This window comes from Camarhynchus parvulus, chromosome 3 (assembly GCF_901933205.1).
Source record: "Camarhynchus parvulus chromosome 3, STF_HiC, whole genome shotgun sequence".
NCBI lineage: Eukaryota > Metazoa > Chordata > Aves > Passeriformes > Thraupidae > Camarhynchus > Camarhynchus parvulus.
In genome coordinates this window covers 8930501-8953114 of record NC_044573.1, presented here as the reverse complement: position 1 = coordinate 8953114, position 22614 = coordinate 8930501, and the positions used below count along the sequence as shown (strand labels likewise).

The window sequence follows — 22614 nt, the reverse complement described above, 5'->3', positions numbered from 1 at the left end:
GCTTCTTAAATGTTACCTGTGAGTTTCCAATTTCTTTTCACTTGTAACAATCCCATTTTCCAATCCCACTGACCAGAGGTCAATGAAGTACAAGATTTACTTAGCTAAGGACTGGGACAGGAATCAGTGTAACATTTTTTGGAGCTGATTCTTCAGGTTCTTGTTTACTCTTCCATTGTTTTTTACAAGGAAAAAAAAAACCTCAGATGTACCACCATTAATAACTCTACTGCAAAATTCACTTGTCAGTCCTGGTTGTTTCAACTGTTTTACTGCAAATTATTTTACTAAATAGAAGTATGCTGAATATAATGCAGACACAAAATGCAAGTGGTGGTCTATTAGAGCAGGATTGTGAAAATACATTGCCTGGGATTATTCTTCTGATGTTTCTCCAATGTAAATTCATAGTATGGATTAGGCCAACCAAATTAGCAGTGGCCATCCTTATTTTTAAACTGTAATGTGCATATTTGTTCTGACTTGGGTACATTGTAGCTAGCAAATGTATCATCTGGCAATTAATGTCACAATCAAAACACACTGGTACTAGAAACACTTGAAATCTGTGCATGCAAACAGAATTAGTCAAGGCACCTTCTTTGTGAAGTATCTCCTGCATGTAAGTAGCAACTGCTTTCCTAAAAAGAGGGAAAAAAAAAAAAAAAAGGCAACCTTCCTCCTCCCCAAAAAAATTTCAAAGCATTTAGTGGTTTTACTCTTTCTAGAGCCACAGAAATAAAGATGTTCTGCTCAACTCAGCACTATAGCAGTTCTGCAAACACTGTTTTGGAAAGCAGCTAGAGCAAAAGTTTCAGTTATGTGGAGCAAGAACTTTCTGTTCAAAATTAAATGTGTCATGAATACATGTGAAAATCAGTGCAATCAAATAAAACACTGCCACTGTTTCTGGGGTTACACTTCAGCACTGAGCATCAACAAATCTGAGCTGCAGTTTCCAGATATTTATCTACATTTAAAATTAGACCCAATAAAAGGCTTAATGGGAGCCCTAGGTTTCAACCTCTGATCTAGGGATGAGTCAGGTATTTGAAGTAGTAGTACTGTTTACTATAAAATAAACATTCCTAATCTTCTGTGTTCTCCTTCTTTGGGTAATAACTTCTGATTTTTTCCTGCATAACCTCAACAGGCAGCACAGGGCATGTTCTCACCTAAAAGAAACTACAGACTGGTAGTTATGGCACTTTCCAAAAGGGAAGAGGGCTGGAGAAGGAAGAGAACCATATCCTCCTTTCCATGGGTAAGTGCATTCATTTTTAGCCTAGTTCATAGATGATGTATCAATATAACATAATCACTTTTTTTTTAAGACAAGAAGCCTTTCTAAGAAACTAGGGTTAATATACAGTATAATCCAAGTCTGTTTTCCAGATTGGGTTATTCTATCAGATTAGGTGAAGTGAAGCCTTAGGTTAAAAAAAAAGGCAAATGACTTTGTTTAGACAAGAGCAGTTCTGAACAAAGACCCAGAGACGAGTGTAACTGCACAAAGTCAGAGAGAAACTGGCACCTGCTGAATTTTGATACACAGCTAGTTGGTGCTGTTAGGATCCAAGATGGATCACAACTGGAGACTTGTAGGACTGAGCTTTTAAAGAGCCTACATTTCAGTTAAAAATAAGTCCATCATTGGATTTAGTCCTAGAATCACAGAATCACTTAAATTAGATGTTGCTAAAATGCAGCTAAAGTAATAGTTTACAATTTTTTTATTTAGATACTTATCAGAAAATTAGTAAACTTAAACAACCCTTATAGACCATAACACCATAAGCTAGCTGAATGTTAAGAACAATGAATTGATGCACACCTCAAAAGATGAGGCACCATTTAAAGTTACTCTGTCCTGTTCTTCCTACTGACACCACCAGTTTACTCACTTGTAGCCATGATACCTGGAGGACATGCTGGTATCCCGTGATCAACTGCCCATCTGTAAGCTCCTTCACCAACTAAAAAGCTAGGAGACACAGAAGAGGGAGTTTAAACAAAACCATATAACAAATCCCCCTTTGCTTGCAATTATTTTTTTCTATTTGGTTTGGTCAATTTTAAATCATAAGCTGTCTATATTTCACAGGACTGTCTGCTATTAATTACATTTGGTAAGCTTATGTAGTTTCATTAAAAGATTATGCAGGTCTGGCATTAAATTTATTACTGGACAAAAAAACCAAGTGCTGTTAAATTTAAAATTCAATACAAAATCAGCATAAGCTTTCAACTGCAGCTAAAACAGGACAGAGCTGTCTCAAATCTTGCTCTCTATAACAACTTAGCAAGATCCTGAAGACCAAAAACATGGGATGAGAAAGGTGAAAATGGTATTTCCAGTAAAGCCAGTCAGTGTCAAAGGAATGCCAAGCAGTATTTTGAGAAGCACAACACAAGCTAAAAACTAACTTTATTTGGAAGGATTAAAGTCTATTTCATGGAGTTTTATCAATCATTTGCAAATGAGACTAGCCCATTAAATTTTAAACATACTTGTAAAAAAACTCCAGCCATCTGAGAAGCTGTTTCCTAGTCAGTACTGAACACTTTACCATAGTGAGACAGTACACACTGCTGTGACAACAAACAAGCAAAAATGTACACACACATGGAACTTCTAGGGATAGAAGAAAAAGCAACACTCAAGTTGTTTCCCCTTAGAGAAATTAATCTTATAGCCAAAAAAAGAGTATGTAGTAGCTGCAAATGAGACACTTCCATAAAGCTGCTGTGCAACACAATAAAGGACAACTACTTCCAATCTTATTTCAAAAATGGACAATGAAGTTAAGAATAACACAACTGCCTAATGGACACCAGAAGCAAGGACAAAGAATTTTCAGCAAATTGGAAAAAGTTTCACTGAAATGCCAGTGTTAAGAAGATGAGTCTAAAGAAGTTATTCCAGCTACAAAGTGGTCCCTGGGGCTATGCAGTTCCCACTTTCTGAGAACACTATTGATATAGCAAATTTGTTGGCATTACTGCTGCTGAAAGTTTTCTTGACAGTGCTATATCCAACATCAAGCTTTCACTATATAGTATTTTGTGCTGGTATTTTCTCTCTTCTATATGATTTAACCAATCCAAGAGGTATGCCCAGTCTTTCTTTACCAAAGTCTCAGAAGAGGTTGATTTAAATGAGAATTTTAATTGTTAAATGCATATTTCTTACCATTGTTAGTGCAGCTTCAGGTAAGAATTGTTCACGTTGCAAGATACTGCAGGATAAGTTATTGGGTACTTTGGCAGAACTCAAGCATCTACTGTTAGATAAGTTAGTGCTCAAGAAACAACCTGGCACTGACACATAACATAAAAAAACTTTCAATATTAACATTAAAAAGATATGCAAACTGTTGTCAAACCTAATTTAGTAGTATTCTTCATTTTCTAAAAGCAAGTGGGTTTGGTGTTTATCAAACAACACATTTTTGGGACGTAAATAAGCACTTGCTTTTCAATAAAATAATTTACCCAGAGAGAAAGGTTAGGTGGGAAAAACATCAAACTCAACATTGGGAGTTTGATATATGGTAACTCAAGCACAGGTCAGTCAGAAATTCTGTGTTTTACAAGCTGTTTCACAGCTGCCTTATTAATACCTAAAACCAGAGAACGTCACTAATATTTTACGAAAAGTGCAAAAAAGCACCCAAGAGTGTCTCCTAACTCATGTGATGTGACTTTTAGTTTGTTCACATTTCTGTCCTTAATCCTTAGACTCCTTTCCCTCCCAGAACACATACAGTTTTAGTTCCAAAGAGTCTTTAAATCAGAGGCTCCATATCACCACAGAGATCAACCACCTTTTTAAAACTGTTCAGTTTGGATCTTTAAAGGACACCATAACCACAGAAAAGTTAAAATAAACTGTTTACAAGACAAATAACATCAGGATCTCAATGCTTTGCTGTCTGCACATAAAAACAAAACTACCACCAAGCTTGATTTATTGGGGGAGAGGGAAGAGGGAATAAAGCCAGTGCACTATAGAAAGCAGTCAAAACCACCCCAAGTTTCAAAAGCCTTCAGGCTAATTCAAAATAGTCTTCCAAAGGGAGGGGAAAAACAAATATATAAACAAAGGATGAATGAGTTTATTCTCAGCTACTCTGAAAGCTGGGTCTGCACAAACAGGACATAAAGATCTTTCTTGCAAATATATCAGAGTACTGTGTAGTTCTTACAGGCTCAGAACACAGAAGACGAAAACACCCTCCCAGCAAGGAGGTGCTGCTCAATGTGCTTTCCAGTTCCAGGCACACTAGGCCATATTAATAGAAAATATAAGTAAAGGCCTCTAAAATGGTCTTTTTAGGCAATTTTCTCCAAAAAAATGATTATGCTGGTGCTGAATACTCCAAACAGGGCCATTTAATATGGGCTGTAGGGAAACAGGCTGCTCCAAGCTAAACAGAAATGTCAGAAGGTTTGGTCAAGGTGATCTGCATGGTAATAAATACACCTTGTAACATTTTATTATAAAATGTAGCAATCACTCTAAAATGAGTGTTACAAAGAAGAAATTGTTCAGAAGAAATACAGAGCAGGGATAAAAGGTGGTGTGTCTTCATTCCCTCTGGGAACTCTGACTAGGCACTGCCCTACTGGTTACACAATGTTTGTATCCTGCACACAACAGTGTAAAGCTGTGCAGAAATTACAAATCTCTGTATATCCCAAGGGGGAACCTAAGAAGGAATTCTTTCCCATGTAGTTATTATTGAGAAAGGGATATGGACATGGAGTTAATGGCAGCACTACTAATGAGTTCTAAGAAAGGAGACATTTAGGTGCATGTGTGCTGTACTGCAAATCTTACCAAATCTCACATTTAAGAGCAGACAGATGTGAAGAAGCCTCTTTCCTTAGGTCAAGGTTTCACAGTAGGAAACAGAAAATCTTCAAGCTTATTCCTACAAAACATCTAATCCATTACTCTGTGCTCTAACACCACTTCCAAAGGTTCATCCAGTTTGTAACCATGCAATTACAAAAGTACTTTCTTTTGTAAAAGTTATACAAGGAACAGGAATATCTTACAGGAGATTATGCAATATTTACAAGTTAAATATTTTCTGTCCCTTCATCAGAGAAAATCCTGACAACACCAAGCTGAATAAAGTATGACAGAAAGATGTCAGGACCTCAGAGGTTTCAACAATCACACCATGCACTCAGTCTTTCTCTAAACCTTTTAAATTATATTTGGATAGTGGGATTCTGTGTTTTAAATAACACAACAAGAGATTGATTCAGAAGGACACACTCTACAGAACAATTTACAGCACTTTAGATACATCAGTTCAGGCACTTGATCCCTCCATCCCAAAAAGCTTACCATCTCTGAATAACTTAATTCACACTCATTGGAATTTCTTCTACAGAAAATCAGAAATATACCACTTTGAATTGGTTCTGAACTGCCACTATGAAAATGTATGCTGCACAGGGGTAAACTGGACAAGCAAACTATCCCCACTCTTCTTTCATAGTGAAAGAACTCCCTAATGCCACTTTCACTAACCTCACAGCTCCTGAATTTTTCCTGTTTGGTCATGTGCCAAGCATTTTTGGCAGAAAACATTAGGCTAGCTTAGATCATGCTATAGAAACAGCCTCTTTCATAGGTTTCTTTAAGCAGGTTCTTAGGCTAAGCAGTATCTGGAAGATTCCCCAATACGCTACATGTCAATGAGAACCAAGATGAAAATCATGGATCTTTACAATTAAAAATCACTTACTGGAATCCTGACACTTCCTAGGAATGCCAAAATATGGCTAATCTCTTCTCATTTGACTCTAAGTATTCCCAGCTTTGGCAGGAATATATTTCAGTCCCAAAACAATGTGTCATGCCAACCCCAGCCAGAAAGGCAAGACATGAAATCCTCCATTCCATCACCTTCAATGCACATGAACTTTATCATCCTGACCTTGGCATACCCTGTGTGTATAGAAGCATCCACCACAGCAAGCCCAAAGCACAACCCATCATATCCCACTAGTATAGACTGTTTCCAGGGTAAAAAAAATTTGCCATAATAAAATGTGCATTCAAAATCCAGAAGGGGGAAAAGAGGAAATGAAAATATTTATCAGGTAACCCAAGCGCACAACATTTGCACAATAAACTGCCTGCCTTGGTTCCAAAGACAGCTCATCTCTCACCTCGAGATCTGAGCTACCCTGCCTTTAAAAGCATCTGCTAGTCTTGCACAGTCCTCAAAAGATTTAGTCTTGCCCTTGGGGGGAAGGGGATATAGTTCCTTTTGCACTCAGTATTTTTAAAATAATAGCATCATAAACTAGGTCATAAAGTCACAGCATAATATCCAAGTGCTCTTCCTTACAATAATTCTACAGAACAGTGATGATACAAGTAAAGCAATCCCAAGTGCTTGTTCCTGTAGCTGACTTCAATAATACTTCTGGAACACCAAAAAAACACATTTCACACTCATTTCACATCCTAATGTACCTCATTTTCTCCTGACAGCTAAAGAAATGAGCAGTTAACAGCTATTGAACATAAAGTTCCTATTCTTTAGTAAACCTCTCCACAATTACTCTGTTCTTTATCCATTAAAGAAAACTATTTAAAATGCAAAATTTGCCTGTTGATGGTTTGATTTCAAGGTGGCTTTTTTTGATCTATGAACTTTTTTTGCACATGACAGAACACTGAAATCCCCTCTGTTTAAACTGGAATACTGCACCACCCAGCTACAGGCTACTTGGCTAAGTTTGCAGAACACTACAGTCAGGAAAGTAACATGTGTAAATCTAATACTTTCATCTTTTTTAACTACATAAATGCTGGTTTAATACTTTTGCAAATACTGACCACTAGTTGGCAAAGGGCAGCAAATTCGGCCACAGGTATGACAACTGATGATAGCAGTCAATAAATATGAATAAATTATTCAAGTTCTCTACCTGTCAATTTAAACTGCTAATGAAAATAAGGTGGTTTTAAGAGCAGTAAACTCTGACACATTTCTTGGATTCTTTCCAAAGTGAGGCAATAATATTTGGAGTTATTCTGTGTTTAATACTTACCTCTTCCATTTAAGTTTTAGGGACTGCTTGTTTTCATTTTGTTGTAAATATTATTAAATTTATCTTTAAAATAAGAGGAAGTTACTAAACGCTGCACATTTCCACAAAGCCAGTAAGGCAGTAAAATAGGGTATTTTTTCTATAGTTATTAAAAACTGTTGCTTTTTGTTAAAGGTAGAGAGAGGCAAAGGCAGTAGATGTCCATTTAATCTTTATGGTTTTGGGTATTTTTCAAAAGGCTACAGTAACAAACAAAAGAATTAAATATGACAACTGGAAATAATCAGACAGACAGAAACTATCACAAAATGATGTTGCCATCTACATCTAATACTTCCTTCCACTCAGTGCATAAGAAGTTTCAAGATGAGAGAACAAAGCTTATCTTCTTTTTAAAGACACACTATCACTGGTATGCAAAACAGCACCAGCCTTCCTGGGTGAGATAAAACCTTCAAATATTGCATATATGCAGCAGAGATGAAAGACCAAAGGAAAGTCAAGCAGAACAAAGAAATTACCAAGGTGGAATTCTGCCAGCAGAGAGTTTCCCCTTCTGCCCTTCACACAACAATCTATTTGCAACCGAAACTGGATTCTTGATTCCTAAAAAAGAAAAATTAGCAAAAAATGGGAACAAAACATTAAAATATTTTCACTCATAGCACTATAGAGTTCATTTTGGCAGTGGATTCCTTTAATTTCTCAGATTCTTTTAATTTCCAAGGGTTTATCAAGTAATTAAGAGACACCTTATGTTTCAATGTAGTAACAACATTTTCAGTTTTCCCTTCACATGCTGTTGCTAGTGACAAATCCTTCCAGTCAACACCTCCTCCACTTTTCTTTAAAAGAAAGAACAAACCATATTGAACTAGGAGGAGTGATCTCCTACCACAGAAATCTCATGTAAAATCTACTGTATCTAAGTGTCAAAGATGTTTATAAGCATTAATTTTTCCAGGTGGAATTTTCATGTGGATCTATCTGGCCAGAACAGAAATCACAGGACTCAGGTTTAGCTGTCTCTCACTCTCAATTTCCTCCCTCCCCATGGTTGGAAGGATACATTTTGTAACAAACAAGGCTTGAAACACTTAATTTTACTATTTATTTTAGATTTATATCTACATGAGGAAGCTATTACCACAGTTTAGAACCATTCTAGGATAAAGAACAAAACTTGAAATCTTGTCAGAAAAGCTATTCAATAGTAACAGCTAAGGCTGTTCATATACTTAAAATGAAGCCTCAACAATCCCTGTTTGGGGCTTTATATCTATGTTTGTTTTACACTGAAAGCTAAAACTAGAAAAAAGAGAGAAACACATTAGTTCTCATATTAAACAAGTCCCATATGCAAATAAATTGCCTGAGCAAAAAAACAAATAAAAAGCCTAATTTAAATACTTGTAATACTTTTTAACAACTTAATTTTATTACAAAATTATCATTCTTCAAATTTATCTTAGCAAACTGAGTCCCACTGTGAATAGTGTGTGTTATCACACAATTGTGCTACGTCAAAGGATTATCAGTGAACTAATAAGACAACGTGTTCCACAAAGAAATTAACATAAAGCAGCATTTCAGGGAGCAGGAATGCCTCTCCCTTTTTTAAAGGAGCAAAATTTATTTAAACACAGCAGAATTTACAATGTGTCCCCCTTCAAATCAGTAACAAAAACCCTGAAATTGATCTTTGCACTTAAATCAGCAGTTAGCTTTATAATACATAATTAACATACCACTCAGTGCTCCAACAGCTCCAAAATTCAATGACTTTCCATCCATTATACTGGCATCACATTCTATCTCACCCAGAAGGTTTAGGTTAGATCCCAATCCTGCATTTGTAAAAGGAGAATCCTAAAAATAAGAATAGAACACTATAAGGCCACATCCATAAGAGACTAGATTTAAATCTCTGTATAACTGATCTGATGGCACTGATCTTGGTGCAATGCATTTTCTTATTTTAGTAATTTAATCTTCCACAACAAAAACAAGGGCAATTTGAACAGAACATCTAGAATTACTACAATGGACAGCTTTCACCTCTGCAGGCTGTGATATATCTTAAATGTAATAATGCACTAATATAAAAACCAATCACCTAACAATTAAAGATGATCATTTCTGTGCAAGCAAAAGCCTTACAATACAAGTGATAATCTCTCCCTCCCCCAAAGTACACATTTCCCTTGGTCCTTAACCCATCAAGTAACATTTAAATAACATCTTATAAGCACTGCACAGACCAGTCTACCTTTGAAACTCCTAAGTATGACACTACAGCAAAACAGAACTGTCCTTTTTCTGAACATTCTAAGCCCATGACTAAAAACTCACCTTGTAAAATTCCTATCTGACCATTAGCACAGGGACTGTGGTCTGGAAGCTTCTTGACTAAAAACCAATTCCTATTTCATAGAAACTATGGAACAACATTTTAACAATGTCATAAACCTAACTCCTTTTTTGTTAACACCTTCTGTGGCTTTTAACAAACCCAAGGTTGTCAAAGAGTAATTTATGCATGCTAAAACTAAACCCCATTTTTACCCTTCTATTTCATCAGAGCATCCCCAGGACTTTAAAACCACAAAATTTCAAAGTAGCACAGTTCAGTAGTCTCACTGCCAGCTCAATACAATCCCTCTTCTATATGCAAGGAATACAGGACACAGAAATAATAGCTAAATACAATTTCAGAGAGTTGCTGCATGCTTTCAGAGTTTCCTATGTTTAAATTATAACAGTGTAATAATCTGATGTGACAAAGAACAATGTTTGTCTAGACCACCCGTGTATTGTAGAAATATGATATCTCATTTCACTGATGAGTAGTAAAAGCTGAACCAGGACACAAATTATTGGAAACAGCTCAAAGTTCTGTCTTACATTTAAAATTAACTGGATGGGGTTTGAACATTCAAATTTGCAATGAATTTAAAGAAACAAGAGAGGTGAGCACATAGAAATGAAAAATAAATCCGATGTCAGTTAGCTTTTATTAACTTTCAAATCAGCAAGCAGTGAGTCAATTCAAAATCTGTTCTGCAAGATGTTGATTCAAATTTATAGAGACATGCAAAGAGTTCTCAGTGTTTGAGTCACCAAAACACTATATTTCTGAAGAATCACGAATACAAGATCCCTGACTAATACATAATCATGAAACTGACCTTCATCTTCTGCTTTTTCCTTCTGAAGCAGCACAAGATTTTATCCCATTTTATCCCATACCACAACACTTCTTCCAATTCACTGTGTATATTCATTTTGTTGTTTATTTTGACAGCAACACCTCACAGCAAGTAAGTAAATTCAAAAAGATTTTAGAATAATGAAACATTTACAGTTTAGAGTGGACAAGCAATTTTCTGTAGAAAGAGGATGGGTGGGGGAAAGTATGTTTAGAAACAGATGATGGCCTTGAAAAGGCAGAAGATTCAGAGTAGCTGCTGCCTTAACTGGCTTCATTGCTCCCCAGGCTCTACAAATATGAAGAAAATTAAGTCAGTGAAGTTTAGGAAAAAAGAGAGCAGAGAAGTGGTGGAAGGAATTGAAAGCAAACAGTGAAAGGTACTTGGAAGACACAGTAAAAGTAGGAATGCCTAGGATGACCAATGCTTGCCCCTACTGCTGTCCAAGCCCTCTGCCCCTGGGTAATCAGAGTGCAAAGACTTGTGAGTCTGGAGACAAATCTCTCATCTTCTGGTCCAAACACATTCACTCAGTGCATTACACTTAATAGAATTAGCAAAGAGGAAAAATGTTGTGCTCCACAGATTTGTCACTGCCAAAACAGAGGTAGCTGTTATCCTAAGAGTAGATGTCATGGCCAAATCAAGGGAGTAGGAAGGACCCACCAGAAAGAAGTCCTGGTAACACTGTCCAGACTCCCTCTGCACTCAAGGCACAAAGGTCTCTACCATCTGGTAAAGGTAATAATCAAAAGAGGCCAGGGAAAAAATACAGGATACAGAGTTCACTTTATTTCTGAGGATCTGTATATGCTACATGCTTTGGCATAGCACCTTCACTGGCACCACCTCAAGGATGCACCAAGACATAATTTACTCAGAGGAACTAAGAACAAAGAGAATGTCACCTATTTCTCCCTACAGAATATTTATTAGAATACTACAGAATTTTTGATAAAGAAGAACTCTACATCATATTGCAGGTGTCTCTTTGGTGGGGTAACTTTCATATTAGGACTCAGAAGGAATCTTACCAGTAGCAACTTGAGTAACTTCTCAAGTAAAAAGAAATAAAGACCAAATTCCAAGCATCTGTTCAAAATTTCTGTGGAGTTTCAACTACCTGTAGAATCAGATTGCATTCAATTAAGAAAACAGGCTTAGAATTCCTAAGAGGAAGATGGTTTATCTTCACACATCTGAAAGGCAATCTAAAAACAGTTTTAGAGAAACTGGGTGTGAACCCACGGAATTTTTGATATCTACCTAAGTTTCTCTGAGGTGAGATAAAAGCCTTTGAAACAAGGTGGGGGAAAACCTTTATAAAAAAATGGAAACAAGACCTTCATACCTACTTCTATGAATAGGCAAAGACATGAAATACACCACACAAATACAATCTCTATTTGAAAACATGAATCTCTGCAAAGTTTGACCAAAAGATTTCAAGAGTCTGATATGCAAGTGGAAGAATATAACACATGAACATTAAGGTGTATTTTAAAATGAAAATTCACAACTTACAAGGAATGCAGAGCCACTTAAACAGAAGCATGAATGCCTTTAAAGAGGCAAGAAACAAACTGACCTAAGTGAAAGTCTCTTCATACCCTCAGACAGAAAAGTGCAGCACTGCAAGACCTGACTACCATAGAACGGGGAAAAATCCAGCCAAAGAATGTGCCCAGGAAAAGAGAGGACAGGAAAAGAGAAAAAGGTATCTTCAGGAATATACTTTTTTTAAAACCACAGCAGCAATCAGCCTTTGTGTTTCTAAGGAAACTGAAAAAGACAAGTAAACAAACCAAGCCTGAGCTCTGCAAGTTAACACAAGCATTGCCACCACAGAACAGTAAGAAGAGAGAAAGGACAAACAAATGGCTATTCAAAGAATTTTAACAATGTAACTCTTCAGTTACATGAAAAACACTACACTTCCTGGCAATGACTCCACAAAGTGTCTCTAATTTACCATGCAAACCTGTAGCAAAAGAGGTAAGAAAGCTTTAAGATATGAAATAAGAGTTTTGTTCTCTCAAGTTACCCCTCTTGCAAAAACTCTCAAGCTTCTGAGGGAATCATTTTTATTTGCAGAATCCTTTTTACTTCAAAATGTATTTATAAATGTTCTGGCAGCAAATACAGGCATCCTGGAATTTCTAACTGTGGTCAAAGTTGGAATGCTTGAAGATGTTACTCAGCTCTGTAACACATCTAGGCAAACAGTTAAAAGGTTTGGTTTTCAATGAACATGAAAGAACATTCCATCCATCCTTGATACAGTTTTGGCCATGGCTTATTTGTAATTTCTAAGACAAATTCAAAGTCTACAGGCACTTCTTTCCATATACTGTAATTTTAGAAGTTATTTTTCTGTGAGAATTTCATGACGATCAATAATCTATGAGGATGAGTCACATCCCTTTCAATTACATGAGCAAAAATGTTTTTAGACAACACTTTTGTCACAAATTACTGTTGCTCACTCTGCAGCAGAGCATCACAGTAATGCTTTTAACTGGAATTAACAACTTCCAGTTCATTTCCCATTAGAAGTTCATCTATGGTGACTGCCTTAATACAACAAAGATGCTTCTCCTTGAAAGAGAAATCCTTGGAATTAAGACTGTATATTCAAAAGTCCTAACTACTAGGAAAATAATAATTTAAAAAAAAAATCCTCAAGAAAAAGGCTCTTTCACTACAAAATTTTGCTGACAACCATAGAAACACACTGCTTGAGTGTAATAGGTCCAAAACATTCTTTGCATGGATCCACTATAACAACACGCAAAATAAACTGAGCAATTTTAGTAGCAAGGAGACTGGGACCCAAAATGTGACATCTGCTTCCCCATCAATCATATTAACTCCCAATTCAAATGATGTTCATAAAGAATGTTCTACTAAAGTCAGATAAAGAAAAAAGTACTCTACATATATATTAGTAAAGGATTACACTCAACTTAGAAACAATTTGAAATCTTCATCATTGTTTCCAACCACTGTACGTTCCTAGTACCTGATCAGTAGACTTCATTAAGTGCTCTATAGTCAAAGAAAAGCTTGAAATTGTATAACTTTCTCACAACCAGACATAAATGCAAATCAACATGTGGTTTTGCTGAAAACAGCACGTTTTAAGTGGGTTGTATGGGGCCTCCTCCCCCAACAAAAAAAACCTGTTTAATAATTTCATTGTGTTTCAAGAAACATCCAGGCATCATATGGTGGCTGATAGCAAGAGTGCAAAAATTAACAGTGCTGCAACAATGTCTCTGTGAAAGTAAACAGAGTAAATAATGAGTCTTATGAAATACCTTGTCCAGACCATTTTATTACCAGAGGCTGACAGAGGTAACACATGCGTTTGTTTCTCTGCAATACCAGAGTTCTCAAACTACAAAACACACCTGCCTTAATGACCTTATCAAATATAGCTGATGCTTATGAAGACCAGCACAGTTGTTTTAACAATATTCTGTGTCAGTCTTGTTCCTTTGCAAAAGAAATCCATCTTTTCCTTGACTTAACTATTACCATCATTATTGTATTCACAGAACAGCATTTCACTTGAGAGTTGCACAGTCCAACAAAGAAAGGATATTCTTTCTGCACTTAGAGCCTGGAAAAATAAAACTCAGACAGCATACCACAAGCAAACTGTCAGCTTGCTCATAAAAGATCAAGAGCAACTCTTGTGCCTCAACAACTCTTTGAAGTGATGCCTTTTGGATGAGCTGCAATCCTGTGTAACAGGAGTTCTGTAATTGAGCGGAACTGAGGAAAAAAATTCATCTTCTGTGAGATTTCCATGAAAAGATTTGTGCCTCGCAAAGATTACAAATGTTTGGAATACAGCATTAAAAGTCTGAGAGAACAGTAAAAGTGATTAAGTATTTCAGATAAACTCACGGCAATGCATCCTACAGAACCCAAAATATCAAGAAGTTACAGTCAGTATATTTTACAATGAAATTTGTTATTATTTAATACAATATTTTGTTGTTCTGCACCTTCATTTGTGTTACAGGGAGACAAGAACACAAACAGTTTCACAGATTTTTGTTATTTATTTGCCAACTCCAAATGCTGAAACACATTGTTTATGCTAAAGCTTAAACAAAAGGGAGTGACAGCTCACTAGAGAGACCGTCAACACAAACCTATATTTTTACTAATAAAAACTTGCAATTAATGAGAAAAACTATTCTGATTGCTTCATTGAACTTGCCATGTGTGGTTTGTTTTCCATAGAGCAACAGAAAAACCACCAGTAATAAAGCAGAAGATGCAGCTCCAGAAATGACTGAGATGTCAGGAGGTGGTGCTCAGAACGAGGTATGAGCAGATACAAACTGTTCCATATTTTGGAAGCTGACAGTTTAACACTGGGGAGTTTCTCATACCAGATCCAAAAAACTGCCAACCACATCATTTTCTGGTTTGGGTATAAATTTGACTTTCTCTCAATGTAACTGCATAACTACTTTAAGCTACAAGGCCAAATCCCAAACTCAGTACTCCCTATTCCAGTAACAGATAGAACCTTCAACTAAGAGATTATATAAATCACTTAATGAATAAATGAAAGCAAATAATTACATTAACTTAATTACATTAATTACATTGACTGCACTACAACCTGAGGAAAATAACATTTTATATTAAAAACAGGAAAAAGCTAAAAAAAAGGTTTTGTGCAACAGAACACATAAAAATACTACTTAAGACAATTGGCAAACCAGAAAGGAGAATGATGGCAGGCATCAGCACGGTAGCTGACAGATAAGTAGCAAGACAGATAAGGAGCAAAAGGATTCTGATTGGAGTAATTAGAAGAAACTTTTTCATCTTACAGCCATAAGTTGTTCTACAGAAGCTACTTCAGAGTATTCAAATCTACTAAAGAAAAAGAAAAGTCTCTTGGGGATAACAAAAACATATAAACTGTTTACCCCAGACACAGCTGCAAAGAGATCTGCAATTGTTCGGTTAAGCTTCTCAAAATATGTTTTTCTCTGTAGCTCAGGAACACGATAAAAATCACAACCTAAAGTAGATTTTTATTTTTGTTTTCCACTGAGGAGGGAGCTGACACACAAACCAGTCTCATGGAGTGAGAGCAGCCTCAGTGAGTTTAGGGAAGTGCATGGTAAATAATCCCATTAGAGATACTTGCTGCTTTCTGTGAGCTATACTCTAATGTGTAAGATAACACATGAAAGCATATTTGAACAGCTCAGGGAGACCCACAGGAGGGCTGAAAGCCAAGGCACTTGCCAAGTTCACAGTGTGACTGAAGCCTTGGCTCCCAGTCAGCATGTCTAACACATACTGAAGTATGCACTTACTGCCTGCCTTACGCCAGCCCCACCAAGTACATTAATGAACACTTTCCCAACATCTGGATAAGAAAATCCACTGCTAATCCTCTTGGAATACTACCATAAATTCCAAGTGCAGGAAATTATTTTTACAGCACAACACTTACCTTGCTTTCCTTGTTTTTTTTTTACTAATAAAGTTGGAGAGGAAAAAGCAGTAACTACTTACAGAAGAGGAATACCTGTTTCCATCATTACTGTCAGGAGTGATTAGTGAATCTGGGACGATGACCAAACTGCTTCATTTACCACCCAGAAATGTTTAGCTTTACCCACTTCTACATTATTTCATGGGGACCTTCACTGTGGCAGATGCTATAAAAACCTCATCACTCTAAAAAGACACTTTTCCAAAAACCTCACCAGCAGCTGCTCATCAAGATGTTCTATCTTAATTAACAAGTACTGTTTTGAAATAAAAACATTACTGGCCTATTCCTCTACACATATTTTGTCATAATAATCAGAACCAGTAGGATATATTTTCCCTCTCTAAGAAGCAGAGGCAAAACAACCTGTCTGCACTCAGCAAGCCAGAAATTAAGTTCCTTACAAAGTGTTCAATAAATCTTTAATCACTGCATTTATTCTTAAAGGTTAAAGACTATCTGATAAGGCATACCTAAAATGACAACCAAATTGCACCAACTAGATAACTTTTATTCAGTCTGCATTTTTATAAAATACTTAAACACACTTACACCAAAATACAGTGGAAAAGCAAAACATAAAATTAGTGTAGCACAAAAACAAAAATTCACATGAACCCATTTAATAGACCCTTACAGAAAGGTCTGGCAAGATTTACCCAAGAGGTATATTTACTACTAGTCAGAAATTCATACCTCTAATTCTATAAGTGCTGCAGTCACTGCATCTGTTGCAAGAGCACCAGCCTGTAGCTTTTCAATTGCCTGTAAAACACAAGTTTTAGCTGATGATTAGGAAATTCTATTATTCTGTGACTGAGCCCTACATTTTCCTATTCCTGTAAAAAATAAAATCTTCACCAAATTAGTTTAAAATACAAGAGGGTGTAAGAACAAGAAGCACTGGAAAAAGACAGTATGAACCATATTAAGGGCAGATCTGAAGATATGATTTTACTACTGTGACATTGTGACACTGCATTTAGTAGCAGATTTCTGCATAGTCAAATTTCTGTCAAAATAACTTTTTATACTTTATATCCTCAAACACCAAATGTTTCAGTCAACAAGTTTCAACTTTTCCTTCCAAGACTCAACAAAAATTTCTAGTAGCAATTACCATAAAATTGAAGAGAACTCCACAAACTCATTTAAAGCCAACACAAATCATGTAAAATAATGTTACCTTCAAATTATATACAACAGTGAACTTGTAGAGCCTAATAGTATTTATTAGATCCATACTGAACAAGACCTTACAGTCAAACTTTCTCAGGGAACCCCAGAAAACAACTCTGGCTTCAAGAAAAACCTGAAATTGTTTGTTCTTCACAGAAGTTATTGATGTTGGCTACTCAGCTCAGGAGTAGCTAAACAGAATCTCAAATTGGACTTGAATTCAACAGCAGATCTCACATAACTAGCTGGAAAACGACTTTCACTAAGGCTAAAAAAGCCAGTGCTAAGTTTCGATGATTTGTGAGGCCTCTCATTACAAAATTAGATTGGTATTAGGATTGAGCAACAAACTGTAACACAAAGTGATAATTATCAGAGACCAACTCTGAGACTCCTCTAAAAATCCTGCCAAGCTCCCAAGCTCCTTCTCCCTGGAGAAAGCAAAAGACATTAAAAATTTTAGAGAGAGATCTTCCAGCTACTCATTCAACACTTAAAAGACAGGACTTGCCAGTTCCAAAGCAAAGTTCTTGGAAGAGATGAAAACATATTAATTTCAATGGAAATGAAAGTCTTGCCATTTCTCCATTTCCAACTTTGATTTTTTGTTTTTCCTGTTTCTACCTCCCTTCCTATTAAGAGGGTAAGAGCTATCAAGAATAAAATAATTATAGAAACTCCTGCATTCACAGAGCAACCTGGATGCTAGAGTTTAAAAGAACTCCAAAGAGTGGACATGGAAGAAATCAATATACAGATACCATACTTAGCTCCAGAAACCCTGGAGAAGTGCAGGAAGCTGTAGGAATACTCCCTGTAGGTACCACTGTGACCTTCTCTTGCTCTCCCACTGTTCATTTGGTGTCTGTTATTTGCCAGCACTGATGAGAATGTTGCTGCATCTCATGGCCACTCACTGTCCTGTCTCTGTATCATCTTAACTGTTTCTGCTCTGTTTTCCCTCATTTCCTTCAATAAACACATAGAGCCCAAGCAGCTAAGTGCAGATATTTCTTGTGTACCCAGTACAGGACAGTGGAGCTGGTGACATGTACCTTCTGGCAGGCTCTTTTGCACACATGCTTGTACTCTTTAGCTTTGGATTCAGAATGATAACCTGCACCTGCAATTGAAACAAAAGGAAAATATATTATAGTACCTAGCAAACTCCAGCCTGCAGTTCACATAGAGATTTAAGACACAGGCAGATACAGTGTTCCTTATTCTGGATTACACTGGCATTTCCTTTTTCTATCAGTGATTGACAGCTTTACGCATTCCAACACAGAATCAAACACACTCAGTAAAATACAGGATACAGATCATATATCCAGACGCATGCAGGTATAAATATCAGCATCAATCTTTTCCTATAAAAACTTTCCAAGAGATTCCAGTTTCACTCATTCTTGGAGGATTTCCAGCATAGCTTTTTTCTTTACTGTCCGTTATTGGGCAAAACCCTCAATTTTAAGTCAAACTCTTGATTTTCTTTTTTCCACAATTCTGCTCATTTTCTCATGTTTATGCTATGTTTTTAGAGCTTGTTACTCCTGACTTAGAACAAGGAGTTCCTTCAAATGAAGATCATTCAGATTTTTCACCTTTTTCTTATTCTCAGTCTTGGTATCTATCCCACTGTATTGAACCATTCTGCCCTACTTTGAAGCCACTGCCTCTACTTCCACAGCTGAACAGTTTATCACTGCCACCATTCAACTAAATGCAGCATCAGAAAAACAAGAGTGGAACATATATTTAAAATCTACTTCTGTTTTACCTGGTTTTGCACCTAAAAACGTGCTTGTATTTATCTCAACTTCCCCTTGCTCACCTTTGGAAATACTAATTTTGAGAAACTCTAATAAAATAAGCTTTAACACTAACACCAAAGTGACTCAGCAAAGGACATTATATTGAGCAATTTCATTTGCCCTTAAAATAGAATACCAGGGTCATCAAATGTCAATCCAGAATAAATTGTTTAAGGTTTGGGGCTGGTTTTTTATCCTTAATGATTTTATAAAGCAAGTAACATGTTGGCTTTTCAAATATTTTACGCATGACCAGGCCACTTTGCTCTATTTCACCTCATGTAATCACACGGATGCTCACAACAAATATACACCCAGATATAAGCACTGTTAACTTCATGATTCATAGTATTTAATAAAGAACCTATGAAAGAAGAATTTATGAGCAAGACACACATAACACATAATTTCTGTATCAGATCTGAGTAGAGAAGCCCTTCATTAAATGTGGAAAGAACAAACAGTAATTCGCTTAAACATGAACAAGATCAGAAAAATAGAATCAGAAGAAATGTCAGAAGGGTAAAAAGATGCCTGCAACAAACAGCCCAAGCAGATTTCAGAAGGTCTTAGCTGGACTGTCCTCATGGACAAGCTAGACAAGGAACCATCAGCAGTGAAAGGACTGCATTTGATCTTTCCATAGGTAAAGAAACAGACTGAAATATCTCCCTCATTCTGTAGGTTTGCCAAGCTTAGCAGACAAGTACAGAATACCACATTTTATAATCATTTACATGTAGGGGTTTTCTTTGTCAAGGAGAACAAAAATACCATCCAGAACACCCAAATAACTACATTTTGATTAAGAGTTTCCAGTGCAACTTCCAATCAAACTCCTCATTCTGAGATTTGAACACAGAGTTAATGTCACTTTATTAGCACAGTAGTAGTCCAAACTCACTATAAAATTTTTGCTGGTATCTAGCGTGATACCAAAATATGCATTATTTCCATTGCTGCTGTTCTGCTTCCACATCTTACCTGCATGGACAAGCACAAATCCCACTCGTTTCCCTCTTTGGGTTTGCTTTGTTTCGGGCTCTTTGACCACCACTTTTACAGCTGTAACCTGAGATGATTTGGAAGGTAACACTTCTACTGAACTTATCCCCTTCTCCATGGTCATACATTAGGATCACCATCTTCTACTGGGAAGGAGCACACTTCCATTCAAAAATAAACTCTGGAGAGAAATCATCCTAAAACCAGATCAGATATATATGTTAGACACTGACTTCAAGAGATGAATTTCACACAAATAACCTCCCAAAAAACTTTTGAGAGAGAAGTTTGAACCAAGGGGAACACACCTCTCCAAAGCAGGGTTTCCAAGTTCTGCCTCTTCCCTAGCCAACAGCATTAATGAGATCTAAAATAATCAAAGCTCATGCTGCAAGCTGAAAGCAGCCTTTTCACTCCAACATAACTTGAACCTAATCATCTTGCCAGACAATACAACTAATTTCTCCAGCCATCACATCTAACTTGCACAAGACTAACTTTTAAAACACCACACTTTTTCCTTTCTATGCAGGGAATACCTGTTTAAGAACCCACAATGAACTCCTAGTCTTCTATTTTGTTTCATCCCATCTCCTTATAATTCCCCACTAATTTGCAGCAGGAAAAGAAAAAATAGATTAACTTTTGTTTAATGACAAAATATTTCTAAAACAAAACCAAGTAAGCCTAAAACAGTCAAATAATGTTTATCTGGGTAAGGAGAGCTACCATGATTACTCAAGTCAAGCTCAAATAGTTTGTAACTCTATTGGTTTTGATGGTTACCCTTAAGATGCTAAGGAAATTAATGTTTATAGAAAGCTAATGGAAATATTGTCAGTATTGTCAGTATGTGAAACAAAAAATAACAATACACAATGATGTATTTATCAGGAGTTGCCAAACAAACTGTCTGTATTTACTGCTGCTCTTATCCACAGTTTACTACAGATTAATCCTGACACAAAAATATTTGTCTACTTCAGAAGGTAAAACAGAGGCATTCCACACACTGAATTACTTAAGAAAGTGATAAGCATGTAGTGCTAATGGAGAAATGGAGAAAATCTCTGTAATATATTAAGATAGTTCATATATTAAGAACTAGATGAATTTTAAGGTCCTTTCCAATCCAAACCATTCTCTGACTCTGCACCTCTATATTCCAGTATAACATCTATCACTCCTACCATCTCAAAAATGACTTTGTAACCCAAGAACACTGGAAGGTGAACAGAAGAGGAAAAATGAGATGTTTAATGCACAAGACTTAAACCACTGACTCTTGAAATGCTATATGGCTGACTCCAGCAATTAAACACCACTCCATTTAACTGGCCCAAACAATGTAAATGATGTTTACCAAGATTCAGCACTGCCACAGAACAAACCAGCTGGTTTGTCATAACTATTCTTTTGATAAGAAGAATCAGCACAGCTCTGGAGGAAGTTACTTATTCACCATAATTACTTCTTAAATGCTAAACATACCTAGTAATCTTCATACACTTATAAATTTACTTTTCAAAATTAATTATGAACTTTTTGTTGTAATTATATATGTCCTAATAAAAAAATGAAAGGCCACTACAATATACAGGTTCTACAGAGAGAAAGTGTTTATGGATTGCATCCAATTGTAATGGTCACTTGAAAAAATTTCAGAGCTAAGATTAAAGTATTCATCACTGCATTTACTTCCTTTTTACCAATAATAGTAAAGATGGCTCCAGCAACCATTGGTCCTCTTTGCTGCATCTTGCTACACCCTACAGAAAGTCACTCCTGCAACAAGGGCACAGCACAGACTTCAGTAAACAGACAGAGCAGCAAGTAAGGAATTTAAACTCCCCCAGAAATGGAAGAAATAGCGTGGTAGTAGAGAAAGCAATAATGATGACAAAATAGCTTTTGAAAACTAAGATGGAGATGTCACTTGAAGACTTACTGATAGTGTAGCTGCAGGCTGAAAATCCTAACAAGGCCTTTGCACAGAGCTGGGTCTAAGGATGTGTTTATTTCTACAGAGAACATACAGACAACCCATCTCTCTCGTTTCCTTCCGTTTGTAACACTTCCTCCACACCAACTCAATTTTCTTAAACACCTCCCATCTCAAACTGCTCTTCAAGTCCTTTCACATTCCATTCACAAACCTGCTGCTTCCACGTGTTAAGCTCCCACTGGACCCAACTTTTCCCTTCCAAGCCTCTTTTAGGATTTATCAATTCCCCCTCCTGAACTGTCAGACTTCCACCGCTCTTGACTTCATCCCTCCCTGCTACCCATTTCCTGCTCCCCATCCGTACAGCGCCAGGAACGGTGGAAGAACACACAACAGCGTGACTGCTGGAGAACAGCACCCGAAACGGTTTGACCACAACAGCCCCGAGTGCACTGCAAAAGGCACTCGGACTCCTGAACGGGCGCTGGGAGGAACACAGACACGCGCGAGGGTAGGCTAGGCTAGGCTAGGCTAGGGTCGGGTCGGGTCGAGGCATCCCCTCCCGCGCCTCCATCCCGCTCCCGGCGTCGCGCCGCTCCCGCCGCCCGGCCCGTGACGTCACGCGGGGCAGTGACGTCACCCGGGGCAGCCCCACCGGCGGACGCGCGGCCCGCCCCAGGCCCGCTCCGGGCCCGCGCAGCGCCCCCGGGCAGAGAGCCGTGCCGGGGAGGCGGGAGTGGCGGGCCGGGGCAGCCCCGCGGCAGCGCCGCACTCACCCTGCACCGCCGCCATCCGGGACCGCCCGCTCGCCCGCCCGTTGCCTCGGTGAGCGTGAGGCGTCCC

At 37.3% G+C, this 22614-nt stretch overlaps 1 protein-coding gene across 2 annotated transcripts in view; it reads right to left on the bottom strand.

Moving 5' to 3' along the window:
* Positions 1-22614, bottom strand: part of TASP1 (taspase 1) — a 79023-nt gene extending 56409 nt beyond the window's left edge. For both annotated transcript variants that reach the window (XM_030944630.1, XM_030944631.1), the window contains exons 1-7: positions 22548-22614; positions 19806-20023; positions 18063-18130; positions 16525-16593; positions 8832-8952; positions 7605-7689; positions 1905-1984 (exon numbers count right to left, since the gene is read on the bottom strand). In XM_030944630.1, the coding sequence (XP_030800490.1) occupies positions 1905-1984; positions 7605-7689; positions 8832-8952; positions 16525-16593; positions 18063-18130; positions 19806-19950 (568 nt within the window). In that variant the 5' untranslated portion in view covers positions 19951-20023; positions 22548-22614. The remainder of the gene's footprint in view (positions 1-1904; positions 1985-7604; positions 7690-8831; positions 8953-16524; positions 16594-18062; positions 18131-19805; positions 20024-22547) is intronic.